At 43.0% G+C, this 22,824-nt stretch overlaps 1 protein-coding gene across 3 annotated transcripts in view; it reads left to right on the plus strand.

Moving 5' to 3' along the window:
* RPH3A (rabphilin 3A) overlaps window positions 1-22,824 on the plus strand; it is a 344,016-nt gene that overhangs the window by 255,803 nt on the left and 65,389 nt on the right. For all 3 annotated transcript variants that reach the window (XM_054526605.1, XM_024256359.3, NM_001135477.1), the window contains 1 exon segment: window positions 14,711-14,799. In XM_054526605.1, coding sequence (XP_054382580.1) covers window positions 14,729-14,799 — 71 coding nt within the window. In that variant the 5' untranslated portion in view covers window positions 14,711-14,728.

The raw sequence follows: 22,824 nt of genomic DNA on the forward strand, positions 1-22,824 counted from the left end.
GAAAGTGTACTTCCTGTGACTACAGACTGTGCTAAAATGTGATTTGGGAGAGGTGGGGTTCTGGAAGAACACCTGGGCGATGCCTAGTGAGGGTTTTGCCTGAACTTGTACAGGACTAGATGCTCTCTGTGTTACTTTTTGCTGCAACCTCAAACAACCCCACAAAAGTGGGTGCTGCTACATCCCCCACATAACAGATGAGGGAATGGAGGCTCTGAAAAGTTAAGTAATTTGCCCAGGCTCAGACAGCTTAGCTGGGGGTTGAACACAGGTCTGTGTAACTCTAAAGCCTGGGCTCTTGCTCACTGCCCTTGATGGGAGATAGTGTGTTGAAATGTGTACTGTGGGTGGAAATGAGGGTGTTGTGTTTGTATGATTGTGTGTGTGTATGTGTGTGTGTATAGTGGAGTTGAGAATGGTTGGAGAGTGGGTATGGTGGGTATGGAGTAAACAAGGATGTGGGGGGTGTTATGTGGGAGTGGGGTGTGTGTGTGTATGTGTGTGTATGGGGTATATTTATGTGGGAGTGTGCACGAGTGTGTAGGGGAGGATGTGGGGTGTGGGTGGGGATGTGAGTGTGTGTATGTTCGTGTGTTTGTAGCAAGGTGAGAAGACAAGAAGAGCCCTTTCCTGGCCCATCTTAGGCCAGGATACTTCAGCTTTCTGTTAAGTAACTGAAACTAGTTCTTCCTGCTTGATCACAGGGTCAGGCCAAGTCAAATGCCCTCTATATGTGGGGCATTTTAACCACATATAAGAGGGAAGAGTCTGTGAACTTGAGCCATTCCTTTTCAAATACAGAAAGGGGTAGTTTCAGGAAAGCTCATCACCTTCTTTATGACAGCCCCAACAAGTGGTTTTGCTGTTTGTGCTTGATTACCTCCAATGATGGGGAGCCTATTATCTATCAAAGTAGCATGTCTCCGTTTTGATGGGGCTGATGGTTAGAAAGCTGTTTCTTATCTCACACCAGATTCTCTCTTACCGTACCTTTTACACAGTGGTTCCAGGTCTGACTAGGTGGCCAGGTTGTAAGAGTGGTTATCTAGACTAGTGATTAAGACTGCGGGTATTAAAGGGAGAACATCTGGGTTTATAACTCGCTGGCTCCACCATTCCTTTCTGGTGATCTTGGGCAAGTTAATACACCCCTCTGAGTGTCAGAAATGGGAATAACTTCAGAGCCTACCTCACAGGATAGTGGCGAAGATAAAATGAGGTTGTATATGAAAATTGCCCACCTGAAGACTGGTGCTGTTCATTTCTACACTACATCCCACCTCTGCAGACCTGTGAAATGCAGACCCTCAGGGCAGGATAGTGAGCTGGCCAAGAGCACATGTTCTAGAGCCACACTGCTGGAACCCCAAGTGTGGTGCCGTCATTTATTAGCTGTGTTATCTGGGCAAGTCATTACCGTCTCTAGGCTTGGAGGGGCTGGGAGGAAATGTAAGTGGATGCAGGAGAGAAAGGGCCGGATGGAGAGGTCCTCCTGACAAGAGCTATGACCTTTAGAAGAATATACCCCAACCTGTCTCTCCTCCCTCCTTCCAGTCTCCTGCTGATGCCTCCCATTGGACAAACCCAACCAGAAGCCAGAGAGCCAGGAGCCTGCTGGTGCTCACACACGGGTCAGCCTCCCAGGGCACAGAGCAGGATGGAGGATGAATGGGTCTGGAGGCACAAATAGAAATTATCCAGCAAAGCTACTTTATTATTAAGTTGAACCACATGACGCTGCCATTATGCAACCATTTTTGTACTATAAAAATAGCAAATTAATATGTTTAACCCAACAAATAATAGAGCAGGATGGGCAGAAGCCTCATTTATATGAGACCCATATTTGAGTCTCTGGATATTCCACCTGCTACCAGCATGACCTTGACAAATCTTGGCCTCAATTTCCTGGCCTATAAAATGGGAATGCTATGTCTCCCATCTAAAATTTGTGAAAATGCCCTCAGATGTGAGGACCAGGACTGCTGCCATTTTTTTAAGGAGAAAAATGCCCCTGTCTGCTGGGAGCGTTTTGTCTCCGAGGCAGAGGAGGGAGAAGGACGCCGTTTGTGGTCTTCCGTGGCATGATGAGATTTAGAGCTGCAGATAAGTCAACTCCAGCTGAGTTTTAATCAGAATGAATTTCACTGCAGCCTGGGCCTGAGTGGCAGCCAGGGGCCATTAAGCTAAATGACTTGTTTTAATATGGAGACCTGTCTAATCACATTTTCTGTGTGGGGCCGGTGTGTCTGTGTGCGCATGTGTTGAGTGCTGAAATCAGTCCTGAGCCTTTGCCTTTTCCCTGCTTACCACAATGTAGCTGGGGCAGAGATAAGCCAGGTTAACAGCATGACAAAAGTAAGTTTCCGCTTTATCAAGGAATTGGGTAATTGGCTGGACCATGCAGGGAGCCCTGAAGAGTGTTCTGTTGAACGGTGTCTGGTGTTAAGGTTTTGTAGACACAGGGCTCACAGAGACTCCCATAACCCAGGGGAGGAAGGAAAAGTTTTGGGTTCCCCTATCCAGCAGGAGACATTCGCCTCAGGAAGGTCAATCCTGGATGCTTCGCCCTGCCTCCAGTGGAGTCATGTACTGTATTTATTTCTGTGGGCTCATTTCAAATGCACGCCCTGTTGTGACTTCCTGGCTGCACGTCTTCCAGCAAATGACTTTACTCCTCCAGGCTTCAGTTTCCCAATCTGTAAAAGTGGGTCATGAAAGATCCTGTTTTCTATGATCATTACCAAGATCAAATAAGACGTTGCAAGTGAAACATTTAGTGCAGCTCCTGGCCTGTAGAAAACACAGGCAGGCTGGGTTAGGTTGTGCTGTGTTGACCATTTCCACGGTTTCAGATTTGTTTCTCACTCATACTACTTGGATATGGTGAGATAGCAGGGGATGTCTTCAGAGCTGGGACCCAGACTGAGGAAGGCTCTATCTTCATACGTACATGATTGTCAAGATAGGAAAAGGGTAATGTGGTGAGTATGCACTGGCTTTGAAGCTTCCACTTGGAAACCTTCTTTGGTCGAAACAGGTCATGTGGCCCCTCCCAGCTTCCCCAGGGAAAGGGAGGGCCAATCTCACCACACAAGTCATTAACACTAAAGACAACGATGGTACTCAACAAATGGCCCATGCTTGAGAATTATTATATTATTATTATTAGTGTATTACTGTTGTAGTTATTTCCATAATCCATCATTGTTTTCCTCCATGTACTTACTCTGGTTTCAGAAAGGCTGAGATATTTCATTCCAGTGCAGAAACTGGACTCCCATCTCTTAGGAAGACATAACTGAGATTATTATTCGTAATAAATTAAGGATAGCTTCTACTTGACAAGGTCATGTTTTTTGCCAGGCTCTGGACTAAGGACTTCAGATAAGTGATTTCATTTAATCCTCACAGTTCCATTTTGAGGTGGGTTCTGTTTTTGTCCCTGCTCTACAGATGAGGAAACTGAGGTGTTGGAAGGTAAGTAAACTTGCCCAAGGTGACCTGGCTCATAAATGGCAGAATGGACTTGAACCCCAAACCCATACCCTTAGTCACCTTGCTGAGCTGTCTGCTAAGAGCAGGGGATCTTAGTCTCTGGATCTTCGAATGGAAGTTGGGGTTGGCTGAATGGAGATGCTATGCACTATCATTGTTGATCCACAGAAATAGGGATTCAGCCCTGGCCCCACTTTCTCTTTTTAGCCCTGTTTCCCCTTCCTCCCTGTCTTCCATCCACCCAGGATCCATCCCCATGGGTCTTTCTGTTCCCTAAATGTTTCATGTCCATTGCAGCCTCTGAACCCTGTTTACTCACTTCCCCACCCGTTCCTCCATCCTTTCTTCTCACACACCCCAGCTCAGCCTTCAAGGTCCAGTCCAAATGTTCCCTTCTCTGGGAAGACACCCCCACCCCCACCCCAGGCAGAACCAATCCCATAGTCTGTCGGCTCCCAGGGAATTTTGTACATTTACAAAATATAAATCTTTTCTAGAAATGCACACGTGTGTGTGTGTGTGCACCCGCCCCCCCCCACACACACACACGCAGCCTTTTTGGAGGAGGGAAGAAATTAGTCTTTGCTTTTAATTAATGCCAGCTCTCTCATCCTGACTTTTAATACTGCCACCTCATTTCTCTTATTAAGTACTTAGTTTTGCTTTTAATTAGTGTTGTTCATTGTCACTGAATTTTAATTGTCGTTGTAGCGTCTCAGTGGGCCTTGGTGGGGATGTATTAGAAACACTTTCTGTCCTCCAAGGAGCTTGGATGGCAGTGCCTCTGAGGTAGAGGAGGGAAGGATTCAAGGGGGTTGCTGAAGGCTGGTGTATTTTTCTCCAGGCTTCAGTCAATTCTGGTTGCCTTTGGAATCCCTGTTTGCTGCAAGGTAGCTTGGTCCTTGTACCCAGAAGGTAGCTTGCACCCAGAAGATACACAGAGAAAACTCAGGAAAATGGCAGGAATTTGATTCAAATTGGACTTGAATTTGACTTCTCAACTTAAGAAGAACAAAAGGCCGGGCATGGTGGCTCACGCCTGTAATCCCAGCACTCTGGGAGGCTGAGGCGGGCACATCATGAGGTCAGGAGATCGAGACCATGGTGAAACCCCGTCTCTACTAAAAATACAAAAAATTAGCTGGGCGCAGTGGTGGGCGCCTGTAGTCCCAGCTACTCGGGGGGCTGAGGCAGGAGAATGGCGTGAACCCAGGAGGCAGAGCTTCAGTGAGCCGAGATCGCGCCACTGCACTCCAGCCTGGGTGACAGAGCGAGATTCCGTCTCAAGAAGAACAAAAAAAAAAAAAAAAAAAAAGGGTGGGGAGGGGACATATTGGTCCACAGTAGCCCAAAAGGCCATGATAGATTGATAGATCCATGGCTGGATCCAGCATTCCAACAGCATCATCAGGAATCAGTCTCTATCTCCCAGCTTTTATCCTTTACCAGGATTTTCTTGTGTGTTGACAAAAGTGATCAATAGCAGCTACAGACTTCTGTTCTATCAGTTTAGCAGCCCAATGGAAAGACAATGCTTCTTTCCACATAGTTCCAGTAAAAGACCAACTCAGGTCATGTACCTATTCTTGAACCAATCACAGCAGCCTAAGGGGTATAATACACTGATGAGCCAGGCACAGGTCATTGGCCCACCTCTAAGGACTAGGGTTGGATGAGCCCCACCTGGACCACACAGATTGATACTGAGAGAGGATGGTTTCCCAAAAGAAAATTGGGGTGTCTTTACCAACAAAAGGCTATCCAGATAAATGCTGGATAGGCAAATGCGATAGATGTCTACCCTAGAGATCCACTGCAGTGTCTCACTCAGGCTTAAGCAAACACCTAGGATTTAGACCTTTGTTTCTCTCCCCAGCTCTGCCCTCGAATAACGCTAACAGTGTCCTCCCTGACTGATACTTGGAAAACACTTTAGATTACAAGGCCCCTTCACATGAATTAACTCATTGATTCTTCCCAACAACCCTGCAAGATAGGCATAAGAAGAATATATATATATATATTTGAGTTGGAGTCTCACTCTGTCACCCAGGCTGGAGTGCAGTGGCATGATCTCGGCTCACTGCAACCTCCACCTCCTGGGTTCAAGCGATTCTCGTGCCTCAGCCTCTTGAGTAGCTGGGATTAAAGGCACCTACCACCACGCCCAGCTAATTTTTTTTGTATTCTTAGTAGAGAGAGGGTTTCATCATGTTGGCAAGGCTGGTCTCGAACTCCCCGCTTCAAGTGAGCCGCCCACCTCAGCCTCCCCAAGGCTGGGATTACAGGTGTGAGCCACCCTGCCTGATCAAGAATAGGAATTTTTACATCCTCATTTTACAGATGCAAAACTTTCTTAGAGTCATGCAGAGACTAAAAAGGGGAGGTAGTATTGGATCCCAGTGCTCTGGGTCTGAAGCTAGCAATTGTCTCACTGCAAGAGGCTGCTTCACCAGCCAGTTTTTGTTGTGTAGCAAACCACCCCACAAAATAGTGGCTTAGAACAACAACCATTTATTTACCTTATGATTCTCTGGGTTGGCAGTTGGGTTGAGTTCAGCTGGGTTCAGCTGGGTTCAGCTAGGCCAAACTTGGATGATCTTGGCTGGGCTTGTTCGTGTGTCTGTGGTCATCCTGTATTTTGGCTGGGACTGGCTGGTGTGTGACAGGACAGCCTTAGTAGCTTGGACAGCTGTGGCCTCCTGCCTTGTGATTGCTCATCCTCCAGCAGGCTAGCCTGGTTTCTCAAATGGTGATTGCAGGGTTGCTAAAAAATAGTGAAAGAGACCAGGCTCTGAAGGGCTAGTATTTCCAAGCCTCTGAATGCATCACATCTTCTACTGTCCCATTGGCCACAGAAAGTCTTAGAGCCAACTCAAGATTCCATGGGTGGGGAAATAGATTTCATCTCTGGATGGCAGGAGCTGAAAAGGACAAGGATACAGAAAGGGAAGACATGGGGCTGTTTTTTGTGATCAATTCACCCCATCTGCAGTGAGCTTACCTCTCTATTTCCTGAGTTGGGGGAGAAAGAGGGTACCAAATGCACCTTTAGGGAGCAATGCTGGTGGAGGAAATTTGGAGCACCATGAAATCTATGGAAGCATTTAGTGCTTTTCCAATCACATCATATAAGTTATGCTCCACTTTAGCTGCTGGAGAGAACGAACACTGATGGATGATGATGGAGATTTTGATAATAATGACAATAATTAATGTTTACTGAGCACATACTATGTTCCAAGTACCACGTTGTCTTTCTTGCCTTCATTTTCAAACCCCATTCTTCACAACAATCCTGGAGGCAGCATAGTAGAGTGATTAAACATGCAACGTGGCATCAGATCTTGTAGGTACAAATCCCAGATCTGCCGGTTGCCGGCTGGGTGGGTAAGTCACTTACCCTTCTAAGCCTCAGTATCTCCATCTGCAAAATGGAGATAATACTTGTACCTTCCTTAATGGGTGTTTGGGAGAGTTAAATGAAACCATTCACGGCAAGCATTTAGCCCAGGGCCAGGCACAACCTAAGTAGCCATTATGATGAAGTAGGTAGTGCTGGGATGACCATACTCATTTTATCAATGAGGAAACGGGCCCACAGGCGTTATGTATCTGCCCAAGGCCATGCAGCTTGTGAGTGGCAGAGCAGTGGAGGATGAACTCCGTGCCTACTTTAAAATCTGTGAAATGGGGACTGTCCTGTGGGGTTATTTAAAGGCTCATGGCAGGCACCATCTGTTATTGCTATATGGCAATGGGAGAACCATATGGAGGGGACAGTGAGTTTGCTTTGTTGTTTCAAGGCCAGGAACACAAAGTCACCTTTGTCTCTAGGACCTCCCAGGCCTGTCTCTGTCCTTGTCTCTGGCACCAACCAGATCGGCACGGAAGGAGCCAAGCTCTTGTCGTTTCAGCCTTAGTCGGCTTCAGGGAAGGCCGAGAATGTCCCAGCTGGCTCTAGGAACGAGGAAAAGCCAACAGCAGCCTATACCGTCTGGATGGGACTGGATGTGTAAGGGCTGCTGGGGTCCCATGAGAGAAGGCAGGAATGACCAGGCGGGCAGGCAAGTGAAGGAGCACTCGGCTCCATCAAGCACAGTAGACAAAGCAGGAGATGGCCGTCTTTCTCTTTGGTGTCTCAAGTGTCCTTGTCATAGTAAGGGTGTGTAGAAGTCCCAACAGCCTGGAAAATAGTCAAATCTGGATGCATATTTGAGATGGAATAGAATATACTCAGCTTGCGTCACTGTTCAGAGGCTTTCTGGGTCTCCTGCATCTCTCAGGCTGGAAGTTTACATGGTCTTCATGATCTGACACCCTCCCCTACCACCACTCTGATCTCAGCTCCCTCTTGCTCTCTTCACTCCGACCACTCTGTCTTCCTTGCCATTTCTCCAACTTACCAAGCAGATGCCTGCCCCAGGGCCTTTGCACCTACTTTTTCCTCTGCCTGAAATGCTCTCCCCCAGATGGCCATGTGGTTCAGTTTATTACCCACTTTGGGTCTTTGCTCTAATAGCATCTCTCAGTGAGGCTCCCTCTGACCACCTATTTAAAATCACACTTCCCCCCCAATTCCCAATCACCCTTCCCTCTTTTATTTTTCTCTAAAGCACTCATCACCAGTGGACACATTTAATATTCTACTTGTTTGCTTATTGTCAGTCTTCCCTACTAGAAGGTATGTTCCATGAGGACAATAATTTTTGTCTTTGTTTTAATGTTATGTCCCCTGTGCCTAGAACAGTGTCCTGCACATAGTAATAGTAAATGTTCCATAAATATTTTTTAATTCTTCTAATTTCCCAAGAGAAGCCAGCAATCTGTGTTTTTAATTAAATCCTGTGCTTTTAAGATATTGATTGAATTTTACCCTTAAAAAAAAAAAAAAACCCTTCATGGGCCAAACAAAACATTTTCGGCCTGGATTCTGTTCATGGACACTCCTGCTTCCCCCAGTTAGAGGCCTTTTTTTTAAAGTACATTTTCCACCCCATCAAATAGTCAGAGTGAGTTTTTCCAGATACCTAATTGAGCAGCGATGTACTGCACTCAGGGGAAGAGACGACGGGCAAGGAAAGAGATCAAGAGATGCAACTGTCTGGGCATTGTCCAAACTTGTGGCTGCAGGTTCTGCTGCAAAGCATCTGGTTTAATTCCAAGACCATTGGGATAGGGAGGCCAACTGTGGCATTGAACTCCACGCAGACAGCTGCAGCTCTTGCTGGTTCCCTGCAGTGCCCTGAAGTGCTGCATAAAATCCCTGCCAGCCCAACCCCGCTGGGTCACATTCAGACACCTGCCACAGCAACTCAGAAACTAAATAGGCTTTGCGTTGTTTTTTCCATTCAACTACAACTAGCAGAAAACCTTGGAGATTCTGGGGGATGGAACCACTGTTCCTTAGCAAGCGATGCTAAAGAGAGCCAGGGGAGAAGCAGGCAGAACCAATGGCAAAGGAGGAGAAGGGAGGACCCTGGAATCTGGGTTATCTGGGGTTAGGACAGAGTCTTTGTGGCAGTCTGAGATTCAGTCTAAGATTCAGATTCATCCAGCTATCCAGTGCTTATTATTAGACGTTTAGATTGTTTGATTGAAGGAATCTAAGCAGGACCTTGGAAAGTTCACTTAAACTTTCCTCGACTCAGTTATCCCATCTGTAAAATGGGACAAGAAGAGCACATACCTCATAAGGCTATTGTGAGGATCGAGGAGATAAAACTCGAAAGGTGCTTAGCATGGAGTAGGCCCTTGATATTTGAACTTTCAGTTGTTGTTGTTGCTTCTTTTGTTACTGAAAGTAGATGATTCTTTAGAGTTTGTACAAGGACTGTAGGGGAATTTCTGTCCAGCTACATTTTATGCTTTATGACTGGAATTTATGTCCAGTCATTTTATGCTTTTGAAGTTGCAGCTGCAGGGCTGGATTTAAGCCACTGCCTTGGCCTTACCCAAGCCAAAGTATGTGATCTCTCAGAGTCGCCTGGGAGAGGGCTGGGTGGGTAGGTATCTGTTTGTCTCTGAGGCTGAGAGGTGAGAATGCACCCAGGGGCCAGAGGGCCAGGAATGGACAATCACCAATCCTCTAGACACTCATCAGAACCCAACAATCCAAAGCCCAGGGGCAATGAATGGGTGTGAACAGAGTAGTGAGTAAGCACATGGGCTTTGGAGTCAGGGTCCAAACCCCAGTTCTGCTACTTGGTAGCTGTGTGATTTTGAGCAAGTAGCTTAGCCACCCTGAGCCTGAATTTTCTTACCTGTAAAATGAGGATAATACCATCTACCTTGGAGTAGGATTGTAAGGAGTAAAGCAAATAATGTAGGTATGGAATTTGGTGCATAGCAGGTGCTCAAAAAATTGTAAAGTCAACATCCTATACACGATAAGTATAGGAGAAGCAGGAAAAGAGAATTACCACTTTACAAGTGTTTGCTGTGTGCTAGGGAGTGTAGCTGATGCTTACCTAAACTTATCGGCTCAGTGATGCCAAGTTTCTGCAGTGGTCCTAGGGCTGGAAATTGGTACTATTTATGTGACACTTAACGTTTATACTTTTGCTTCTTGTATCCATGGTTGGTTTCCTTCTTCTGGTGCTCCCTGGGCCTCAGGCCTCCAGTCTATTATGACAATGGTTTCTCTGTAGTGAGTGATGGGAAAGTGGGGAGCGGTTTGAGAATGTCTGAGGTTCACCACTAGACTTTCTCCATTTCTGTTGACTCACCCTCAACTCCTCATGAAGAGTTGGCTTTCATGAAGTATCATCTGCAGGCCAGTAGGAAAACATCTTAGGAGAACATTTTAGGATCACGCTCTGTTGGATTAGAAAATGGCTAAGTGACCACTAGGGGTGATGTAATGAGCTCGTGGAGCAGAACCATGCTTCCCTGAGATTCTCCTGTCTCCTCCCACACAAGGTCAAGTTCCCTAGAAGCAGAACCTGAGATGTGCATTCTTGTACTAGTGATGGACTCAGGGAGTGCTCCAAGGAGGAACCTGCTAGGGAATGAGGGAAGCAGGAAAGGGCAGCAGAGGAAGCTAGGCGAGGGCGTGGCTTCACCTGAAGTCTGGCCTCAGCCCAATCCTTGGGGAGCTCTGGAGTGTGATGGCAGCACAAAGCCATCTTGCCCTAGAAGAAGGGGGCTGTACTTTTCTACCCTCCTCTTATTTGTTAGCCATTGGCTTTGTGCTGCTCCCTGGTATCTCTGGGCAAAGCAGCTCCTGTTGGATGAGGGCAATTCTCTGGAAAATGGTGCTGCTATGAGCCCTTAGTATAGCCCTTCGTGGCTAACACTCCTAGAGGCTGGGATTGGGAGGATGCACCAGCTGTAGGGGGTATCCAGATGAGGAATCAACAGTGACTATTAGGGTGCCTCCCCCCAACTGCATCTCCACCTCCATCCCAGATCTGCCAGTGGACACATGCCCTCCTGTGCCTGGTCCTGTTTCTCTAGTTGTTCAAATATCCTTGATTGCTTGAACATTTTCCTCTTCTGGTCCAGGCCTGGTAGACTGGGGTAAGCACTAGATAAAGAGTCCAATCCTGGGATGTTAAATGCATTGAGAGTCCCAAGTGGCCAAGCTGAAATAACCAGGGCTGTCCAGGGTGGCTTCTGGCCTGGAGGGATGGAGCTGGGTGGTTTCCACTGGATGGTCAGCCAGTGAGTTTAGACTTTGCAGGTGAAATTTTAGTGGGAAACATACCCCTGGTGTGTGTGACTGAACAAAGGAGAGTGCAAGCAGGCCAGATTCTGCCCTGAGGATGATGGAATTTGGAGATCAGAGTTCCTGGGAGGTGATCATGTGTCTCCCTTATCCCAGACCTACCTTCCTCCCAGGATCTCCAAGGCCAGTGTCTTCTCTCTGCTGCAAAGCAGCAGATGAAACCTTCAGTTACAGGTTCAGCTTTCTAGACCAACAGCAGCCTAGGAAGCTCATTCTCGGGGACTGAGCCTCTTTGCACTCAGCAGGGGCCAGGGGTCCTCCAGGTGGGGGGCTCCAGGGAAGCCTGCTCAGCTCTCACCACAGGCAATAATGAGACATTGAAGTTCTTTTTCAGCAAATTTCTTTCACAACAGGAGCTGTCTCTCCTTTCTGTTTTTGAAGTGGAAACAATGAAATGCCCATATTAATCTGGGAAGATTATGTTAACCACATGGGAGCCGATGAAATAGCTTTACTGTAAGGGACCTTCTCTGCTATGGGTCCAACCAGCATTCCCCTCCGGTTTCTCACACACAAAGCTTGAATAATTACAAAGGATACAGGACAGGAGAGGGAGGTCACTGTGTGTTCACTTCCCAAGTTCTCATCTATTCAGCGTCACAGAAAACAAGACCTACAGGGAAATCAGGACCCCCTAGACACGCCAATGTACTTTCTATTTGTTTTTAAAATAATTACTGCAATCTCCACGTGGTCTCTTCCCCCTTACTCTTGGTGGGACCTTCAGAGGGGTGGGGTCGGCGGCAGGTTCAGAGACAACTGAAGCCTGGCTGAGTTCAGCCGCACTGACAGTGTTGATGGAGACTCTTTCACACATTCAGCAAATTTTCATTACGTACCTTCTAGGTGCCAGACTCTATGCTAGTGTTGAAGATTAAGCAGTGAACAAAACGGAAAAAGTTCTGCATGGCTTACATATTAGCAAGGGGATTCAAGCTCTAAGCAAAGACACAAACATAAAAATAAACAACTTATATTAAATTGGGGTAGTGATAAGAGCTAGGAAGAAAAATAAATCAGAGTAAAGGAGGCCAGAATGGAGAAGCGGGAGTAGGAACTATTTTATTTATTTATTTATTTAGGTCATTTTTTTTTCCTAAAAAAATATATATTTTATTTTAACTTCCACGGTACATGTGCAGGATGTGCAGGTTTGTCACTCAGGTAAATGTGTGCCATATGGTAGTTTGTTGCACCCATCAGCTCATCACCTAGATGTTAAGCCCTGCCTGCATTAGCTATTTATCCTGAAGCTCTCCCTACACCGAGCCCCCTGTGGGAGCTATTTTAAATTGAGTGGTCAAGGAGGCCCTCTTGGATAAGGTGCATTTAGGAATAAACCTACACAAAGGGAGAGAGGGAGCCAGACAAGCATCTGCAAGAAGGCTTCCAGGCTGAGGGAAGAGCAAGTGGGAATGTGCTGGGGACGTTGAGGGAGCAGCAGGAAGGCTTTTGGGGCTGGGAAAGAGGGTGTGAGAAGAGTGGGAGGAAAAGAGAAGGAGGCTGCAGGGAGCCAGCGTGTGCTAAGGGGTTTAGATTTTAGTCTAGGAGCAACAGGGAGCCATTGAAGACTCTTGAGCAAAAGAGTGACATAACTGACTTGCTTTTTTGGGATGAAGGGAAGGACATAAAGTACTCACATCTCAAGAGTTTAGCTTGATGGCTTTTGCAGATGGATATACCTGGTTAGTGGCCACCCAGATCAAGATATGGAATATCTTCACCCCATGGAGGCCCCCTCCTGCCCCTTCTGAATCAATAGCCTCCCCAAAGTAAGCAATTTATTTGCCCCGATTTCTGTCACCACCAAATAGCTTTGTCTTTTCTTAACTCTTGTGTCGATATAATCAGCGTGTTCTCTTTTGTTCCTGGCATCTTTCACTAAACATAACGTCTATGGGTTCATCCGTGGTGTTACATGCGCTGTATCAGAAGCTTCTCTGTCATTGCTCACCAGCATTCTACTGTACAAATAAACCACAATGGCTTTGTCTGCTGTCTGTTGATGGGCATTTGGATTGTTCCAGTGTTAAGCTATTATGAATAAAGCTGCTATAAACATTCTTGTACATGTCTTAGAACATAAGCACTTTTTTCTTGGGTCTATACCTGAGTATATTTCTCAGGTATATACCTGAGTAGAATTCCTGAGCCACAGAGTAGATGGACTTTTAGCTAACAGATACTGCCAAACAGTTTTCCAAAGTGGTGGCACCACTTTTTTCAGCTTTACTGAGATATAACTCACAGATAATATAATTCACCCATTTAAAGTAGACAATTCCATGGCTTTTAGTATTCTCACAGAGTTGTGGATCCATCACCATAATCAACTTTAGAATATTTTCACTGTCCTTACAAAGAAACCCTGCACCCAGCACCTCCCCCACTCTGGGAAACCACTAATCTCATTTTCATCTTTTATAGATTTTCCTATTCTGTATACTTTATATAGGTGGAATCTCAAAATATATGGTGTTTTGTGTCTGGCTTCTTTCACTTAGCATCATGTTTTCAAGGTTCACCTATGTCATAGCATATGTCAATACTTCATCTGTTTTTATGGCAGAACAATGCTACTTGGATATACCACATTTTGTTGATCTGCTCATCAGTTGGTGAATACTGGGCTGTTTCTACTTTGTGGTTATTATGAATAATGAATGAAATGGGACAAGGGTAGGTGGAGAAAGACCAAGGAGGAGTCAATTGCATTAAGTCAGGCAGGGATAGTGGCAGTTTGGATCAGCATAGTAGCAATGCCGGCTGAAAGGAGTAGGCAGATCCTAAATCTATTTTAAAGATCAAGCCAATACCATTTTCTGATAGCTTGGATGTAGAGCATTTTTTTTTTTTAAAGGCAGGGACATATGGACACAGGAAGGGGAACATCACACACCAGGGCCTATCCTGGGGTGGGGGGCCAGGGGAGGGGATAGCATTAGAAGAAATACCTAATGTAGATGATGGGTTGATGGGTGCAGCAAACCACCAAGGCACATGTATACCTGTGTAACAAACCTGCACATTCTGCATATGTATCCCGGAACTTAAAGTATAATAAAAAAAACAAAAGAAAAATAAAATGAAAAAAAAAAAAAAGGCAGGGATGACTCCGCAACAACTAAGTCAGATGACTTGCTCAGTAGAAAGACCCTGGATTCAAGTTAAGAACTCTGGCCCACACACTGCTGGGGGTGCAGTGGGCTTCCCTCAACATTCCCTCAACAGTGAATGGGAAGAGCTTGGATTTAGGTGAGGGGGTTCTTCCCTCCGGTGCATTTCTTGCCACGGGGTAGCTGTGACTTCCAGCAAGACACTTTCCCTCTTAGGGTCTCAGATTCCCCATCTGGAAAATGAAGAAACTGGATTTAGTTCTCTGTCTTCTCTATCCCACTGGGTGTGCGGCATAAAGCAGGGACTTGGGAACTAAGGAATGGCTGAATGATGGGGTGATGTCCTCTCTGGATTGATGTTTTCCAGGAGCACTAGACGTCTACCATGACTGACACCGTGTTCAGCAACAGTTCTAACCGTTGGATGTACCCCAGTGACCGGCCCCTTCAGTCAAAGTAAGTTGCTGCATCTTCCTGGGAGTGGCTTGCTTTGAGTCGATGAGGTTTTGACAGTTCTACACTTGAAAAAAAAGAAGGAATAGCTTCCTTCCCTGAGGAAGGGGGAGAGGAACCTAATGGGAGTTTAGTCATGAAAACATCTCCCCTAGTTTGACTATTTTGTGAGGTTGGAAGAACAAGATTAAATCCTGAGTTTCATGCTTCATAGAATAGGTGGCCTGGTGGACTGGAGAGAGAACTGACCTGGTGGTCAGAACCAGGCTTGGGTTCTAGTTCTGGATATGAGCTAATTTACTGTGTGATGATAGGCAAATATCTTCCCCTCTTGGGGCCCTAGTTCCCTCATCGGTCAAATAAGGAAGTTGCACTAGATCAGAGATTACAAACTGGCAGACTCTGACCTGCAGAAGTGTGTGTATGTTTTTTTCTTTTTTATATTTTGGGCCTGATCATGTAAAAATTGGGAGATTTCACATGAAAGTCCAGATTTCTGACATGTCTTCAAAATATCAGAAGACCTGACAACACTGGACCACAATTTTGCCAACAGTTCAGCAGAAGACAAGTAGCAGCTCATATGTTTAGACTGGCAAGAGCTCTCCAGTTTTCCACAGTCCCCATCATTCCTTGTTGGTCTCTAATACCTGGCCTACTTTGGACATTTCTGTTACCTACCCATCCCAGTTGGTTTCCCTGGAACAGATGACCTCTAAGTTTCTGTAACTGTGAACTTCTGTCGATCTTACATTAGACAGTATTTTAGGATCAGTTTAAGAGTTTAAATTCTGGGTAGGACAGTTGAGGATATGGTTATTTTTGTAAAAAGAATAAATGTCAGGATGTAGTTGTTGTGGCTTGCCCAAAGAGAAAGGCTTTTTTTTTTTTTCCTTTTTTTTATTGAGACAGGGTCTTGCTCCGTTGCCCAGGCTGAAGCGTGGTGGTGCAATCATAACTCATTGCCTTGACCTCCTGGGCTCAAGCAATCCTCTTGTCTCAGCCTCCTGAGTAGCTTGGACTACAGGCATGCACCACCACGCCTGGCTAACTTTAATTTCTTTTTGTAGAGGTAGGGTCTTGCTATGTTGACCAGGCTAGTCTCAAACTCCTGGGCTCGAGTGATCCTCTGCCTTGGCCTCCCAAAGTGCTGGGATTACAGGTGTAAGCCACCACCCCCAGCCTACAAAGGCTTTTTGGCAAAGATTTTTCGTTATTGGAGAGCAGTGTTTCCCTAAACTTGGTCATTCGAGCACCACTTTTACTATTTTTACCTTATCTATGAAATAACATTATTGTTATTTTCTCTTAATTGGCTACTTATAAAATGTAAACACTATTTAACAAGAACTTTTTAAATCACAAATGGATGTAAGTGGATAATTAGTTCATGCTTTCTATGAACAAAGGTAGCCATGAAGACAAATAATTTAAAAAAAAAATGTTACTACATTCTAGCTATAAACTGTAGCCTCACAGAGGCTCTGAGCCTGAGACTTGCTTCCCACTTAAAAAGGCAACTAGCAAGTGATAGAGAAGTGTTAAAGCCATATGAGCACTTTCTCCTTGAAGTACATAAGGTTGGAAAGGAGATTGAAATGGGAATGCCTTTCTTATTATTTAATATTGCCCTGTCATTTATTGTCTGATTAATTTTTGTTCTAATTTCTATTAAATAATCCTTTCTCATTTTCTGAAGTGTATTCTATAACTTTCTAAATACTTGGGTTGTATATTTACCTCTTTAATATAAAACTTCCCTCTTTTCTAATATTAGTAATTATAAATGTGATACCCAAATTACCACATTCAAGTGATCCCACAAGCTTCAACATATAGTATGTTCATTGTTTCTCATTTCTATGTATTTTAAAATTTCCCTTATGATTTCTACTTTACCCCAAGAGTGATTTAGAGGTATATTTTAAAATTTCTAGATGTTTGAGGATTCTTAATTTATTACTTTTTTTGTTGTTAATCTCAAATTTAACGGCATTTTAGTTGGAGAATATGACCTATATGATACTTAGTCTTTGAAATGTGTTAAGATTTGGCTTATAACCAGATCTTAGGATATGCTCAATGAGTACATAAGAAAAATGTGCATTCTATAATTATTGTTTGTAAGGTCACTCACATATCAAAATGAGATTATTAATTGTGTTTATAGCATTTTTTTACATTTACTGCTTTTTAGTCTGCTTGTATTATGTTGAAATCTCCTTCAATCACCACGGATCTGTCAATTTCTCCTTGTGGTTCTGTGAGATGGCTACAGGTTTGGAGTTGATCTATGTTACTGAAAAATTGAACCTTTTATCATTATGTAATGTCTCTCTTTATCTCTAATAATGATTTTTTGTCCTCAACTCCCTTTTGTGATATTAAAAAACAACATCAGCTTTTAGGTTTTTTTTTATCCTTTTATTTTTAATCTTTTAATCCTCTTACATTTCAGGTAAGAGAGTATAAAGGGTATTTTTAGCCAGATTTTGTTCTTTTGTTGTTGTTTAATTCAGTGTGGTAATCTTTGTCTTTTAGGTGATGATTTTAATCCCTTTACGGATACTGTAATTATCAGCAAACTCTTTCTGTAAAGGACCAAATAGTAAATATTTCAGGCTTTTCTGATCATAAAGTCTCCATTGCAACTACTCCACTTTCACTGTTCCATTGCAAAATCAGCCATGGCAGTATGCACACAAATGGGCATGGCATTTTTTTTTTTTTTAAATAAAAACAGGTGGCTGACTGTATTTGGCTTGCAGGCTATAGTTTGCTGATCCATTATATAGTTTAACTTTTCTACCCTCTTATTGTTTTTGTCTCTCTTTTTCTATGGTTCTTTTGTTTCTCTCCTTGCCTTTTATTTTTATTAATTGGTTAATTAGGCTTGGGGGTTTACAAATTCCATTTTTCTCGTTATTGGTTTCAAAGTCATATGGTTCATTCCTATGATATCCACGGCTATCCCTAAAGTGTTACCATTCATAACTAATCATGTCTGGAGTTACTCACTGTCTCAACTTCTTCCTCTACACAACACAAGGTGCTTAAAACACTCTTAAAACATCTTAATTCCGACCCTCCTTACCTACATATGACTCTTCTCTAGTATCTTAGTTTAATCCTTTATTTAACTCCATATATTAGACATTATTATTTTATACTGACTTTTTTTTTTAATTTGCCTGTCTTCTAGTTTTTTGATTCAATGTTCAAATCTTCCTGAATCTTGGTCCTTCTTGGGGCCACTTTACTTCTTCCTGAAGTACAGCTTTTCATTTGGTAAAATTCTGTTGGTAAGCTCTCTCAGACTGTGTGTATCTTAAAACATTGATTTATCCCTTGTTCTTGAAGGTTGCAGCATTCTAGGTGGACTTTGAAGGATTGGTTGTGCTTTCAAGTGTCTGTTAAGAGTCTTAAGTCAACAAATTGCCCTTCCTCTGTAGACGGTTTTTCCCTCCACGTAAGCCCTTCTTTTTGATGTTCTGTAGCACGATGTGCTTAAGTGTATATTTCTTATTGTTTTTTTCTACTTGGTGCGTGTTGTGCTTCCTGAAACAGTGGATTCTTGTTTTTCAGCATGAAAATTCTAGAAATTTTCTAGTTCTAGAAAATTCTCAGCATTATCTCTTGAAATATTTTTCTTTCTTCGATTCTGCCTATTTTCCCTATCTGGAATCTGATTAGATAAATATTAGACCTCCATGTTGCTTATTCTCTCTCTCACTTTTTTCTTTTGAGTTGGGGTCTTGCTCTGTCCGTTCTCTCCTTCATATTTTATATCTCTTTACCTCTCTGCTGTATTTTGGGTAATTTCTTCACGTCTTTCATCCTGGCTATACTCTGTCTTAGAGCATATTAATTTGCCATTAAACCACCCATTGCATTTTAGAATTTAGTAGTTACATATTTGATTTCTAAAAATTATTCATTCTTTTTAGTATCTTCCTGACCATTTTTAATCTCTTGCCTCTTTCTTGTTTTTAATCTACATTTTATTTCTTTAAATATTTCACATATAGTAACTTCACATTCTGTATCCAATAATTACACCTGAATCAGTGGCATGCTGGATATGTACCATAAAAGCTCATTAGAATGGATGTTAAATTTTCAGGATTTGCGAGCCAGTTAATAAACATGGCCATTATTAAAAATTAAGATATCTATTAGCCAAGAACTGTGGCTCACACCTATAATCCCAGCAATTTGGGAGGCCAAGGCAGGAGGATCACTTGAGGCCAGGAGTTTGAGACCAGCCTGGCCAACACAGTGAGACTCCATCTCTACAACAAATTAAAAAAATTAGCTGGATGTGATGGTGCATGCCTGCGGTCTCAGCTACTCAGGACGCTGAAGCAGGAGAATTGCTTGAACCCAGGAGTTCGAGGTTGCAGTGAGCTATGATTATGCCACCGCACTCCAGCTTGGGTAACAGAGAGAGACCCTTTCTCTGAAATGAATAAATAAAGTTATATTTATAGTTAAATCATATTACACACAATGGTGATAAATACTCAAAGTTAAACACGTCTCAATTATTTCACTATCTTTTTTTTTTTTTTTTTTGAGACAGAGTCTTGCTCTTTTGCCTAGGCTGGAGTGCAGTGGCACAATCTCAGCTCACTGCAACCTTCACCTCCCAGGTTCAAGCAATTCTTTTGCCTCAGCCTCCCAACGGGGTTTCACCATGTTGGCCAGGCTGGTCTTGAACTCCTGACCTCAGGTGATCTGCCCACCTTGGCCTCCCAAAGTGCTGGGATTACAGGTGTGAGACACTGCACTTGACCTGTTTTACTACATTTTGATATTCTCTGTTATTTATGTCTATTATGCCTGTAAGGTGGAAATACTATATAAAGGTATGCTGCTGTACATTTCTTCCCAGCTCTTCGTTTAGTCACATCATGTTGGCATTTGAAATCAGCCTCCATGGGGCTCTTTCCCCAGAGAGTCAGTTGTTAACCATTTAGCAGCACACCACTGCCTGAAGCCTCTGACCGTGTAGGTCTGTTGTTTGTCTTTCCTGCAGATTTTCACTCATAATTACTTGCACTTTGAATGCTCAGTCTGTGAGAATCCTAGGGACCTACCTTGGGAACATTTTTCTTCAGAGATATTTATACTTCCTTCTGCCAGGAGTGAGATGTTCTGGTCATCCAGAAACACTTTAGCTCCCTTTGAGGGTGCTGGCTGCATGTGAGGGTCTCCAATTCAGCTTCTGCACCCTGTCAGGAGCTCCACGTCAGCCCCTGGAATGTAATGTTGGTATTTGCATTGGTTTATTGCTCACAGCTCCCTGTTCTGGATTCAGTTTGCTGGATTCCCTTTTTTAAAAATTGCTTTATAGAGGTATAATTAATATACCTTCAACAGTACACAATTAGGGTAATTTAAAGCACAATTTGATAATTTCATATTTTTATTTTTTTAAAGACAGTGTCTCACTCTGTTGCACAGGCTGGAGTGCAATAGCACAACCATAGCTCACTTTAGCTTTGACCACCCAGGCTCAAGCAATCCTCTCATCTTGGTTTCCTGAGAACCTGGGACTGTGGGTGCACATCACTGCACCTGGATAAGTTTTTTTAAAATAGAGACGAGGTCTTGCTATGTTGCCCAGGCTGGTTCCAAACTCCTGGCCTCCAGTGATCCTCCAGCCCTGGCCTCCCAAAATGCTGGAATTAATGGCATGAGCCACCATCAGCCATAAAAACATGTATACCCATGAAATCATCACAGTAATCAAGATAATGAACATATCCATCCATTGCCAAAACTTCTTTGTTACCCTTTATAGTTCCTCCTTCTTACCCCTCCCTCTCCCCACCCATCCCTAAGTCATCACTATTTAGCAATAAATTTGCATTTTGTGGAACTTCATATAAATGGAATCATCCAGTGTGTACCCTTTTTGCAAGGGAGCTGTCTGTCTTCTTTCACTCAGTGTAATTATTTTGAGATCCAATCATATTGTTTTGTATATCAATAGTTTGTTTCTTTTAATTTCTGAATATTATTCCATTATGTGAATATGCCACAGTTCATTTACTCATTCATCCCTTGATGGACCATGGGTTTGGGCTAGTACAAATAAAACTTTGTATAGACACATACTTTCATTTCTTTGGGGCAATTACCTAAGAGTGGAGTGTTTCAGTCACATGGTAGATGCCAGTTTAACTTTTTAAGAAACTGTCAAACTGTTTTTCAAGTTTATTGTATCATTTAAAATTTCCACTAGAAGTAGATGAGAGTTCCAGCTTCCCTACCACCTCAGCAGCACTTGGTATGATCAATCTTTTTAATTTTAACATTCTTTGTGTGTATAGTGGTATTTCATTGTGGTTTTAATTTGCATTTCCCTAATAATTAATGATGTTAGACATACTAATATAAAATTTTTTCATTCGTGTAACTTTTTGTTGAGGTATCTTTTCAAATCTTCTGTCCATTTTTAAAATCAGGTAATTCATCTTCTTGTTATTAAGTTTTACAAGTTTCCTTATGTTATAGATATGTTATGTATATCCCTTGTGGATATACATGTTGCAAATACTCTCTCCAAGTCTATTACTTACCTTTCCTTTTCCATAACAGAGTCTTTTGAAGAGAAAAAGTTTTTATTTTAATTCATTCTATTTGGTTTATTTGTTTAGAAAGGGAGAGGGATTTTGGAGAATTTCCTTACTTTCTAGAAATCCCAGAGCTGCATTTTTTTTTAAGTTTGCTTTAACTTTTCTAGGATCTAATTTTATATTGGTGAAGGGTCTTTCTGAATATTTAGTCCACCCATATACTCCACAGCAAATGTCTCATGTCTGTTTACTACTTCTTCTATCTAATACCTCCTCCAGTTCTACAAGTTTTACAGTTTTGAAGACACTATTGAACTCTGTTGGTTTCCTTTTTTCATAGGAAATTGCTAGTTTCCAAAGCTCTTTTCATGATGTCTTCTTGGAGCCAAACTTATTTTGCAGAGAATATTTCCTCAGCCAAAAAATGTGTCTCTGTAAGACAAACAGTTGCCTGAAGGGTGGATGGGGTAAAATATTTATTTTATTTAAGAAATGTCGGTTAATTAAAATTCCATCCATCAGAGTTTACTTTAGTCGATATGAAGCCAAACAATTTGCCTTACAATTAAATTAATATTATCCAAACAGTCTGGACGCCATTTCATTAAAGTGCTCCTGGGCTCCCATGAAACATCTTGGCATTCTGAGTGCATCTGGCTGGCTTGATTGCTGCTGCCTCTTCTTCAGATATTAAAATTATTTCCCAATAAATGCTAATGGGTGAATTACAGTCATCACACATGCTATCTAGTCTGCTGCAGTGGTGGTGAACTAATGCAGACACTTATAATGTCTTTCTCCAGTAAATTAACAAATCTAGTCATAATTAACTGCTGGCTATCCAGATACGCTTCCTGCTTTTGTTATTTTCAAATGTCTTTCTCTCTCACCCTCCTTAAATTTAACGATCACGTTTGAAACCAACAACAGGGGAATTTGGGAGAAATGAATGCGTCTTCTTCTTGCTTGGTTAGGGCAATAGTTCAGTTCTTCATGTTAAGAATACATGGGGAGAAATGCTGGTCTTTGACAGTTGATACTTCTATCTAGCATTTAAGTCTGCAAGCCAGAGAGTGCCAGACATGGGAGGAGGAAACTGAGGCACAAAGAGACGATATGACCTGCTTTTGGTTGCATGCCTCATAAACGGAGATGATGGTCTCCAGTCTAGAGCGGAAGAACTTGCTTCCCCAAACTGGGGAACTACAAGGTCTACTGTTCAGGGCCGATTGCTCTACCTAGTGTGGTTCTTGTCTCCCAGTGTTTGAAATAACAGAAAGCAAGAATGATGATGGCCATGAGATCATTCAGTGATTCCTTTTTAGTGCCCTCAAACCATTATTCAAATACATACATGATCAGCTCAGTTAATTAATAAGCCAAACTGGCTGGTCAATTTAATCAAAGATGTGGATTTCATAACGCTATGTTGAAGCAGCCTTGT

The sequence above is a fragment of the Pongo abelii genome, chromosome 10, assembly GCF_028885655.2.
Source record: "Pongo abelii isolate AG06213 chromosome 10, NHGRI_mPonAbe1-v2.0_pri, whole genome shotgun sequence".
Classification (NCBI taxonomy): Eukaryota; Metazoa; Chordata; class Mammalia; order Primates; family Hominidae; genus Pongo; species Pongo abelii.